Source organism: Gambusia affinis, linkage group LG06, assembly GCF_019740435.1.
Source record: "Gambusia affinis linkage group LG06, SWU_Gaff_1.0, whole genome shotgun sequence".
NCBI lineage: Eukaryota > Metazoa > Chordata > Actinopteri > Cyprinodontiformes > Poeciliidae > Gambusia > Gambusia affinis.
The window spans coordinates 19,234,330-19,246,725 of record NC_057873.1 but is presented as its reverse complement, the minus strand read 5'-3'; the positions used below and the strand labels follow the sequence as shown (position 1 = coordinate 19,246,725).

Genomic DNA, 12,396 nt, shown 5'->3' with positions numbered 1-12,396 from the left:
ATATATATAAATATTGCTAGATAAAAATGCTCATTTCGATGGCTTGTGCTTTTCCTTTTTTGCTGTGTCTATGCTTTAAATTCTTTTGTCATGGATGGAGGGAGGAAGGGAAGTACTGTAGCAGTAGCAAATGCAAATAAACCGTTATGTGCTATGTGTGGCAGGAATGCCATGAAAAAACATTTTCCCTACCTTCACATTCGTAAATGTGTGGTTTTTTAGCAAACTTCTCTTGAACTTCTATTTTGGATGAGAATGAAGATCTTATGGCTCTATCAGTCATATGAAAATGGGAGTTATTTTCATCTTTCAGCAGGATAATGTTTAAAATTATTTGGCCAAATCAGAAATGATTCATTAGACAGAAACCTTTTACCATCCCCATCTCAACCTACAGTCCTAAATCCTAAGAGGTAGTCCTAGGCTGCCTGGGAGGCAGGGCTCTGCTTGTCGTCAGGCCGGGAGAGGGAGTGTCCATCCTCATCTTCATTAGCGTCATTAACGTTAAGCTTGAGCAAATATCTCTTTGTGATGATGCTCCATTTATCTTGATGTGGTTGCAAAGGACTGTTTCAGCCGTCATTTGAAAAGGTCTCCAGTCAACCTCCGGGCCACACAGAGACTCACAGGACAGGTCACACAAAAGCAATGCAAAACACTCACGCCTATGAGCAATTTCGAAAAACCAATTAATCTAACAGTAATTTTTTTGGATTGGGAGGAAACCTGGGAAGAACCCATGAATGCGTGGTGAGAATATTGCCTCAATGCAGCAAGACCCCAGGATTCAAGGCAACATCGCTGCTGCCAATTGTCACAGTGTAGTCATGTGAAATGTTTTAGAAAAATAACCTTTTCTCACTTCCAGAGTTTTTCTTTGCTAACTGACTGCATTCAAATCAATGGTAAGATTTTTCAAAAATCTTTAATTCAGGTTTTTTTCACCCATCTTTACCGGGGTGGCGACTTAGGACTGTTGGGATGATCAAGAAAATTTTTAATTAAATTATGAGTGTGTTTGCCTTTAAGTTTTTTTTTTGTCCGGGGCTTTGACCTTTCACAGACCATCCTCCTGTTTAACAGTATGATGGAGAACAGCCACGTTTTGGTGTCTTCTCCCTTTTCAACTGCGCTATGCTCCTAAATTATATCACGGGATTACTATAGTTAATTCCCATAATGAGACCGCTCCATCTTCCAGAACAAGCCGGGAAATCTTTATGTAAACATGGCAAGCATCCACTGCGAACTGAGTCACATCCAGGGCAGACTGCAGCCTGCAGACTGAGCAGGGCTGAAACGTGATGGAGTAATCACCGGAGCGGCACAAAATAGGGGATAATGTCTGGTGGGTGGGGAGAGAAGAGAAGGAGAGAGCGAGAGAGAGAGGCTGCTGTGTGGAGGAGCCGAGGCAGTGGCCTAGATGTGTGAAACGCCAGGGGTTGGTTTTTTTGTTGTTGTTTTTTTTTTGGTTCACTGCTTGACTTCCAGGGGTAACTATGAGTGTAATATGGAAGCTATAAGCCATAAAACTCAGAAAAGTTGTGCAAACATGACTTTAACCGTTATAAACGTTGTTGGCCAAGCACGAGAGATCAGTTTGCGCACAGATGAACATGGAGCATGTGAATGAAACACTCACACTGAAAGTAAATCTATTACATCCCCGGACAGGCATCCAAACGAGCCTGAGCGACAAAGATGTCCTTGGAGGCAGACAGCGACAGAGATTCATCAGGAGGCGCACATGACAAACATCCCCGGGCGGCGTTGGAGCGCAGCGGCTACGTGAAGACATGTGTCACTCCGCTGCACCGGGACAAGCGGAGCCAGTCGTGGCTGAGACTCTCCGCGATATGGACTTGCAGAAGAGTGTCCTCTGCTGTCTGCGTCGCCTCCGTCTCCGCTCTCCTCGCTCTGCTGCTCAGATTGGTCGAGTGGGATGCAAGCAGCAGCAGCAGCAGCAGCAGCGGAAATAGTAGCTGCGTCGGCTCTCGTTTCCACTCAGCGGCGGGCTGCACCGTGGAGCTGCTTCTCACTGCGTGTCACTGCGTCTTGCCTGTTTTTACACTCGTAAGTGCCTTCTTCTGGGTCTGGCTCTGCTTGATTCGCTGCGGGCTGCTGATCCGGAGCGCGCTCTTCCTGTTAGCGGTGTGCCACCTGGGCGAAGCCGCGGCGCAGTCGCTGCTGCTGCGCGGCGCGGAGGAGTTGTCGTCCCTGACCGTAACCCTGGTAGTCCTCGGCTGCCTGGGCGGCGGGGCTCTGCTTGTAGTCCGGCCGGGACAGGGAGTGTCCGTCCTCGTCTTCATTAGCGTCATCAGGGCCGTGTCCCTACTCTCTCTAAGCAGGGTCCGGGCCAGTTGGAGACCCTACCTGGCCTACCTGCTGGGGGTGCTGGGGGTTTTGCTTGCGAGGTATGCTGACCGGCTTTTGCCGGCCTCAGGGACCAGCGGGACGGGGTGCTGTAGCTCTGTGACCGGGGCGAAGGAGGAGGACATCCCTGTCTTCAAAAGGAGACGGAGGTCCAGCTCCATAGCGGCCTCGGAGATGATGGCTCACAGTCAGAGCAACAGCAAGTCCCACCGCAGGACTTCACTGCCCTGCATTCCGCGGGACCAGGTAAGACATGTCCAACTTTAGACACCTCTATTAGATCATGTCGGGATGTTTAGCTGCCGGTTCTGATTTTTTATTTTTTTTTAAATCAGCCATAGAGAAGCCCGTGGGGGCTTTTTGCTTTCTCTGATGGCATGCAGCAGCTTTGCACGGCTTTCTGTCAGTAGCAGCATCGGGACAAGTGGAATAACAGACTGCAAAACAAAGCAATGTCATTATGGTGATGATGACGGCTGTTTGCTCTGTAGGCCGTGTAGGCCTATAGGTTCTCAGACTGACTACGTTGAGGGAAAATAGGAATAAAAAAACAGAATGAACTTAACCGATAAAATGTTTGCGAATTTACAAACGTGTTGCAGCCGGATATGTGTTAAAATATAAGGGATTATCCACATAACAGAGGGGTTTATTGCCTGTACAGATACAATCCAGTAAATTAGAATTTAAAGCAACATTTTTTTTAATTCAGTGACTGCAAAACAACATGTGTATTACTTGTTTCAAATATTTATTTCTTCTTATTATTTTTATGATTATTGCTTTCAGCCATTGAAAATCCAGAAATTACTCTCTCAGAAGATTAGAACATAAGAATATGAAAAAGAAAAAAAAAAGATTTAAATAGAAATGTCAGCTTATGGAAAGTTTTCCCATTTTCATCATAATTGATGTGCTCGGTACTTTCTCGGGCTCAGTGTGTATAAATGCTTGTATGTAGTGTGTGGCATGGTGGCAGTGGCACTGCTGGGGTAATAAGGAAGTCCAGGTTGCTTTTGAAGTGGCCTTCAGCTTGTTAAGGCAGCAAGTCTTCTTCCTGTTGCACATGAACTTTTTTCTGGCACACTTTTCCCTTCCATTTAACTTTCTATTGATTGTCTGCTTAATATTGATTTTGTAGACCAGAATATAACATTCATGTTTTAAGAACTATTTTGGTTTGGTCCTATTCAGCATTGTAATTTTCTGAAAAACTAACATTTTATTTCCATGGACTTCAGTTCATTAAGGTTAACATAAATGAAAATGTGTACTAGTACATCTTTCTATTTTTAATGAGTTTCTATATTAAATAAGTTAACCTTTCAATCATATTCTATTTTACTGAGCTGCCCCTGATGCATGATAACTGTATACCAAAGTGGAGCTCTAATGACTTCTGATTTTTTTAATGCATGTGTTAGCTTGTGATATGGGATGTATTTAGTTAACCCAAGTGGCTCCCATCCAAGCAGCCCATTGTGAGGTCACATAACCAGTCTGAGCAAAATCCATATGGGGTTCACATACAAAGTTATATAATTTCTGAAAAGCAATTATGTAAGCTTACCAGACCAGACCAGGGGTGCAGGCAGAAAGTTTTATAGTGGCTTCCACATTAGGACCTCTAACAATCTCAGCATGGCACAGCAAGAAAAATAACAGAAATTTAGGAGTTTTAAATTGCAAGAGTTAAATTATAGGTGCAATTATAAATAAGTATTTTTAAGGAATCTAAAAGTTTGTATGTTCATATTTCAAAGTGCTAGTATATCAAAACAAAGAGGATTCTATCCCGTTTAAATTATTATAAATAAACAAAAAAATGCATATTGCACCTCATGCCTGTTCTGTCCTCTCTTCATGCATAGACATATTATGCATCATTGACTGTCTGGCTGGGAGGGCGTGGCAGGAGAAAGGCAAAGTTAGGATAGTTACTGTATATGGGTGGCATTATGATTTTTTTTTTTAAAGTCACCTTCTTAAAGATTTTTTGCTTTTGCTTTCTTGTCACAATTAAAACCCTCTCAGATCAAAACATGTTTTTGCTACATCAAGCAGACTGGAGTAAATGCAAAAATCTGATTATTTAAATCACCTGTGTAATTTATTAAGGGGGAAGGATGGAAGGAAAAGTTGTCCAAACCAACTTGGCACTTTGTGAATAGCGTCTTAAACCTATCATCTGCCATCAAGCTTTTTTGTTAACTGTCAAGGAATTTTGACTGCACTCTTCTGTGCAGATTTGTTTCCATTTATTCCTGCTCGTCATGTGTTTTAGAACATGAATGCCCCCTTTATGGTCACGTCACATTATGTAAATTGATTTTCAGCTCAGACTTGGACTGGGCATAAGCCTTAATTTCTTCAAACTTTTATGGTTGGACTTGGTTGTGTGCTTTGGGACATTGTCCTGCTATATAACCCAAGTGAGGTTGAACTGAAGGTCTTCATTAATTTCTGCTTGAGAGAGAAGTTTCTGAAGAAGGTTCAATGACTTATGAATAGTCATATGGGATCTAAACTACAAAAGCAACCCATTACACTATCACCACCATGCTTGACTGTCAACAGGATGTTGTGTTTTTGAAATATTGTTTTTGCTTTGTGCCACACACAATGGGGCTGCGTGTCTGGACAGCTGCTGTTTGAAGCTGTTGGAGAGATTAAAATGTCTCAATTTGAGTTTTGATTCTAATGCAAATGAGGATATTTATAGATTTACTTTTATCGACTTGGATGTTGACGGAACCAATGAGTTATAGCTAACCTAAACTTGGTATTAAATATTGTCACCAGTACTTTATACTGGTGACAATTCATGTAAGAATGCAGTTGTTATTGAACATTATCAATAAAACTTTTAATCGTTGTAAGAAATTAAATTTACTGCAGTCCAAAATTTCTTTTTATAGTGCACTGTTCTAGTATTCTTTTGTTTGGTGGGCTCTAAAATGAATCATCCACATACTGGTGTTTATATTTAACTTTGGAGGGTTTTTTTTTTTACTTCTAGCTGTGCACTCTGTTTGTGCTGTTGATAAACAAATGGAGGGTCCATTCCTTCTACCAAGGTTGCGAGTGCCCATGAATGTGTGTGCACATGCAAAGGTGTTGAGTGAGATGTTAAGTGACACTATTTTGAAAGACTCTGCTTATCCCGGTTGCTCTACTGTGATGTCATACCAGACTTTAGACCTTCGGCAAGCATTTGCTATGGAAATGCAAACCGTGCAGGACTTAAATTTAGTGCAAATCATGAGGCATTGATTTATGGTGAATAAAATGGGTTGAAGGAAGACGTTTAAAAGGTTTTTATGGGAATTCATTTGACGTAAAAATGTGTTTCGAATTTTAAATAGTAATTTTAGGACTGTTAATCTGTGTTTCCCATTTTACTAAGTAGTATATTTTTGTTAAACATGTGTAGCACCTGACGCTCATGATCTTTATTTTATTTTATTACTCGTTCATCTTCCTACATTGAATATAATAACATAAATATAAACCAGGGTTTAGAGAAGTTCCCCAATAAATTTTGATGCTTGCTGTGATGCTATGGGTATCATTTATTGACTTATTTGTTTATATGAGCTGTTTAATGAGCTAATGGTGGAGAAACAACAAAATGTTACAGGACAAGAATTTATCCCCCTGCATCGGTGGCTATGCTAACTAGCCTGAGCATTCATGTTAGAATCCGTTGTGGGGAACCAGCTGTAGAGCAGGAGAGCAGAGAATGTCTATGAGGAAGTTTGCCTTGGTCTTACATATTGTCCTCGTAGACATACATTTTATTTATCCACAGTGAAACACTTGCTGTAATTTTGAAAAGATGGTCTCTGTTTCCCATAAGTAGCTTAGATTTTAATGTGTTAAAAAATTCAATGCAATTTGTTGCATTTTTTTTTTTAAACGCACAAAATTTCTGAGCTGGTAATTGTTTCTTGTCTGTCCATAAAACTGACGCACAAGTGACATCCATAAACAACAACGATGGATGAAAAGTTCCTCGTGGCCCACTGGGGGTTAATTAATGCTCAAAAAGAAAACATCTGATCAGAAGCTGGAAAAAACTACCATTTTGTGCATGTTGTGAGAAAAGAAGTTGGGCTATCACTGAAGCTATTCAAGCCTAAAATACCATCTCAATGCAAAACATGTTGAGGCAAGCACAGACATCCCCAACACTAATATCTGTCTCCACAGTCCACCTTTCTAAAGAAGTTAGATCATTCAAAAGTGCATGCATGATAAAAAGTTCCTGAATCATTTGAAAGAGCACTTTGAATAACTTAAATAACAGATTAAAAACAATAAAACCATTTGTTATTGAGCTTATATGTCTATTCAATAATTTAGCAGCAAAAAAGGTTTTTCAATTGAAAATGTTTATTTTGTGGATACATGGTTTTCTATTAAAATCAGACTAATTTTGATTTTAAAAAATTTAATCGAGTGCCACCAGTAGTTTTTGGTCATAACTGTTTGTTCAAAAGAAGTTGGGCACCTCCTAGTTAAAGTTAAAGGTGGATGTGATCAGTTTATGCACTGCAGGACCGAGGTCACATCTAATCCTTTGTGTGATATTTGTTTTCAGGTTTTAAAGTAAAAATGTGTTTGATTAAAACATAATTAGCATATTCAAATTAAGAATGATGATATTGATGGATTTGGAATGAGGGAAAGGAAGAAATTTATACATTATACATTTATTTTCATCATTTAAGTACCTTTCTGGTGTCTGGTGCTTCACATTGAGGTGGGTCGTCCTAACATTCCTTGTCAATTGCTTGCGAAAATTTGGATAAAATTTAAACTTTAGATGAGTTGGCCATGTTTGCACCAATATGTAGCAGCAGCAGCTAAAATGCATTGCTTGTTTATTGATCGCATACATGAACAAAACTCTAATAGCTCAGAATTGTTAGATCACACCCACAAATTTATCAGTCTCATTGTATTTCTCTTTTTATGATAAATAAAATTTCAATTTAGGCTACTTTTTCTACGTTGAAAAAAATCACATCACCATTTTACTTAAGTAAACAGCGGCATGATGGATCCCATTTATCCATTGTCTGCACCCTTATTTTCACAGTTGGCTCCTATCTCCAGCAGTGATTGGGTGAGAGACAGGGCAACCTGAAGACAAAGAACACACACATGGGCTCATGGGCAATTTAGAGTAACCAATTAACCTAACAGTAGAAGCAGGGATTTCCCCAGAAAACTTGCTTAGCCCGATGGTTGGGACGCCGAGGCAGTCCGCTGGTGGTCCACCATGTTTTTGTATTAAAAGATGTTAAGTTGACAGGAAAAGTAAAAATATTACTGGGTAATTAAATGTTACAAGACAACATCATCAGTGAAATGATATTTAAACCCAGAACTAGTCTTAAAAACAACTAATCAAAAAATGCAATTAAAATGAATATCAAGTTTACTTCGTAAAGGTTCAATATTACATATTCAATAGTACAACATTCATAGTTAAATTGTTTTGTTACCATAGCAACAATCTGATGCTGTGAGTTTAATCTTTGAGTTTGAGCTTTGTTTGTTCACAAATACAAACTAGTAAACTGCAATTATAACTTACTGCTTTTTAGGTTGGCCAGTTAAACTACTCTCCTTCTCCCAGATTTCACTAAATCTAACAGAAGCTGTTAGAGGTGCTGATGTTTTCAGCAGCAAGAGGGGCCCCTAAGTCAGATTCTGCTCATGCAGCCTTGGACCGGTCCAGCACGAGTTAAATCCACTGCACTGCGCAGAGATGCGCAACAAACGGGAGATTTAATGTAATGCTGCTAATGTGGCTTTAGTAACTCTTCTGTTTCGTGTCTGTTGAGTTTTTAACAAGGAGACTCAAAAACTATTTTGGTTGGTCCAGTGTATGGGACGAGTTTCTCAAGTGTCAGCGCAGCCACGCGCATTAACTCTGTTTGACGGCGGGCCACCAGGCCTATAATATACTAGGGGAAACCCTGGTGGAAGGAAACCAGGGTAGATAGAATCCATGCATACAAACATGCAGCAGGTCCATGTGGGAGGGACATCTTTGAGTAACATATTTTATGTATGGTCTCTGTTGTCATTTTTCACATACCTGGGTGTAGTTAAAACCCTACTTGCTTTAAATTAAATACATCTGTCCATAATGGCCAAAATTAGATCTGATTTGATTTGATCTTCCACGGTGTCAATAATTTCCATCATCTTGTATGAGTTGTTTATTGGTTTTTGGGGGGTTTATTTCTTAGAAAGGTTATTTTTTAATACAAATAGAATGTTTTATAGTTCCCCAAGCAGCCAAATAAATACTTGCTGAATTAATCAAAAAGTAGGGCGGGCTTCCATTAAGTGAGGTCTCTTCGGAAATTCAGCATGTTGAGTAAATCTTCATTAGTGCAGACGTAAGTGTCTGCATAGGTTACCATGAAATAAATGATCGTTGTTGGTTCAGCTCTGTGACCTTTGATTAGCCCTTGCATAGACTCTACAGCAGTGGTACATATATGCAGCATATGTGTTGTCTAATAATTGAGCAATGTTCATGACAACATCAGTACTCAAATAATATATGACACCGTGACTTAGATGGTGATAGAGAGTGTGTGCTGCTCTTGTAAATGGGGAGGACAGCGATTCTGGAGGATTTTTTTAAGTTGCAAATCTTCTGAGGCCATCAAAATGGAAGATAGAATAGTGAAATAGGATTATTCATGTTTTTGGTCCAATATTTTCTTGTTTGCATATAAAATATGAATAAAACAATACACTGATTTGGTTATAACTGTGAGGCCCCAGATGTCTGAGCAGAGTACACACACCTTCAAACATGGGACCACATACTGTCCCAGCTTTCACTCTCATCTGTAAGCTCCAAACATTCACCCATCAGTTGTCTCACTCTTGATGCTTGCTTGTTCATTGCTAATTGGTATCTAGGGAACACTGAGTTAGTGCACTATCTGTAGTATTAGAACGGCTCCATTACCCATTCTGCCTCATCGTGCCTCCAACAGAAATGATGACAAATTGAACTCAGAAGGTGGAGAGGAAAGCTAACTCTCAGCTGACCAGCTGCAGAGGAGATGATGTCCTCCTGTTTACTGTCCTGGCTGTAAAATTACACATTTTACCTGTAAACTGGTCGGGGAAATTGTCTCCCAGAAACATAAGCACATTGAAAGTAACTATGTGAACAGTAACAACTTTTTCAATTCTTATTCCCCACATAAATTTGATTTATAGAATAAAGACAATTATTCTACATCATGCAAAGAACAGTCTTGTGCAAAGACGTTTTCCTCGTAAGAGCAATGTTTGTCTTGTAACCTTTAAACTAAACCTGAAGTAGTTGATCTTGATCTTCCAACTTTCTGAAGGGGTTTTAAGGTTTTCCATGGACCTTTATTTCTTTATTTATTTTCTTAGCAAATCTTTTGTTCATTACCTGCCCATTTTTGGAGCAATGTTGTCATTAGGGCTCAGCATGGTCAAACTGAAGTCGAACTGTCACATGGTTTAGTGTGTGTGCACTTTCGCATACACCCTTCAAGCTCCACAAGACACACCGAGCTGAGCTCCTGTGAAACGCTTCCACTGCAATGTACGTCACGGTCTTTTTGGCATAATTATGTGTGGTTTACAACAGTACAGTAAACACAGCCATCATGGCAGAAAGTAACGACTGTTACGACTTCACAAGTTTGGAGGAGGAGGAAATAATGATTGACGAGCTGGAACATTTTATTTTCCATATTGCTGTAAGCCAAAAAAGTTAACACAGGCTGTGCCACTCCTGCACAGACAGAAGTCCCTGGTTTCTAATCTTTATAATTTATAAAGGGATGGGATCCCACTATTAAAGTTAATTGCAGGGTCTGTAATAATTTAAAATAAAATTTTAATCGGTAGCCAAACGTTGACAAAGAATATTTCAACTCAAATACCCTTCCTTCTGCTAAAATAAAAATGGATTAAGTTCAACAACAAAGATTTATTGAATTCAACAAAAAATAAATTTGTTGTTGTTAATCTGTTATTTAGTTTATTCAACCATTAGACTGGTGCAAATTGCTGTCATGCCCATTCTGTTCTCAAGAGTTTCAGGAAACCCTGAGCATAAGCACATGATCAGGTACATAAAAAAGAAAAAAACATTTCTGAAAAATACTTTTTCAGAAATGTGGACTGTGGGTGCTGACATTAGTGCAATGTTTTCCTCTGAGTTGGTACAGCCGTCCTCCACTGCGAAGGCAGAAATGAATGTTAATTCAATATTTGGAAGCGTGGCCAACACTTTGTTCATGTCTTCTGCTGCCATTACTAAAACTACAGGCAGTCTGTACATTACACAATGTCACAAAGCATGTAGAAATAGGCACACTTACATAAAGGGATTTTTTTCTTAAATAAAAATTTCAGATTCTTTTGAGAATCACATGATTTCCTGGTGCTCTCTGGCTGACACAAACACACACGGTTATGGTACAGTTTATCCGTACTGTAGATAATGAAGCTCTCCAGAGTGCAGTTGTACCTAAGAGAAGAGGAGTTTTCATCAAGCGTTGGCTGTGCAGTATTTATGAAGCAGACTGGTACAGCCTGCCGAGCCAGAGGCAAGACAAGAAGCACTCTGCTTATCTGAAAGCTGCAAAATAGCGTAGGCTCAGTTTCATTGTTGCATTTTTTGTGTATTTCTTCTCATTTGAAGGAAAGATAATATTTCAATCTTCACTGTGGAGGCTTTAATGAGCTTGATAAGAAGTTTTAACCCAAGCTTTAAAACCCTTTTTTAGGTTTTAATTTGAAGGATTACATTCACATTTTTGTTCTTTTTAATGGTCAGAAATGGGAAGATGCGTTTGTTTGCCTTTTTGTTGAGGCTTCTAATAGATTAGGAGGAGGAGTATATCTTTTAGGTCACTCTTATTTCAGAAAATGTCTCAGCAGAACATATAACAAGCTCAGTTTTTGGAAATGTAGTAGAAATGTAACTTCGAATATGCAAAATTACATACATATGTTTCCATTAAAGGTAACAAATGGTGCTGTGTCTGTTTAAAAATTAACAGCAGAAGAAGGGAGGCAGATTTTAAAAGAGAAACACGTGCTCTGAAATCTATTTAAGGGGAAGGCCCACATTCTCTCACTGACGCACAGACTTTTCCAGGGAGACACACAACCTGCTCCAGTCGCCTGATCTGTCTCACTCGGAATAGTGTCTAGGCCTAATATATCTCTTCTAAGACGATGGTGGATTATGGTCTTTGTTTCGAATGGATAGAGCTGGAAATGTTTTTAATGTATGCATTGATGAGCTTTTTTTTAATGGTCGAGCAAAACAAATTCAGTGAGCATATGAAAATTTTGATAAATTCAATTATTAGCCACAATTAAAAGACAGCCATGTCCAAGTCTTTCAATATCCAATCTGGCTTAATTATTATTAATAAATGCTCACTCTTGGAAATAAATATGTAATTATATTCATAGTCAATCCAATAGTTTATGGCCATGTTGAGTTAGCAGACTTCACTGTGTCTTATACACATAACCTACTTTCAGAGATAAATGTCTTCATTAAAAATAATGACACAGTTCCTACACAACCTGCAAAACTATGGAATTTGATTTAAGGAATTTTACAAGTGTGGGTAATTTTTGTAGAAATAAAATACAATTGAAAATATGTCCATCTGTCCATCCATCCGTCCATCCATCCATCCATCTGAACTCAAAGCCACAGCGCAATAAAAATCTCATTAGTGGCTTTCTTATCAACCTTTGCAATTTTTTGTTATCCTTTGCTTTTTACGGATCTACTACTCAGACTTCTGAAAGGAAGATAGAGAATATATAAACAATCATTATTTCAATAACAATGTGTGCTTAATCATAAATCCAGATGACAGGTTTAATACAATACTTTGTGTGCCATAATACCACAAATGTCATTTATTTATTCTCTGCATTTAAATAATACATTTGCCAATGATGCCCAACCATTGG

The 12,396-nt window shown here is 39.0% G+C and overlaps 1 protein-coding gene across 1 annotated transcript in view; it reads left to right on the top strand.

Moving 5' to 3' along the window:
- Positions 1 to 1,089: 1,089 nt before the first annotated feature.
- Positions 1,090 to 12,396, top strand: part of LOC122832063 (cGMP-inhibited 3',5'-cyclic phosphodiesterase A-like) — a 60,084-nt gene continuing 48,777 nt past the window's right edge. Inside the window, exon 1 of the mRNA XM_044118426.1 lies at positions 1,090 to 2,619. Within this exon, the coding sequence (XP_043974361.1) occupies positions 1,702 to 2,619 (918 nt within the window). The 5' untranslated portion in view covers positions 1,090 to 1,701. The remainder of the gene's footprint in view (positions 2,620 to 12,396) is intronic.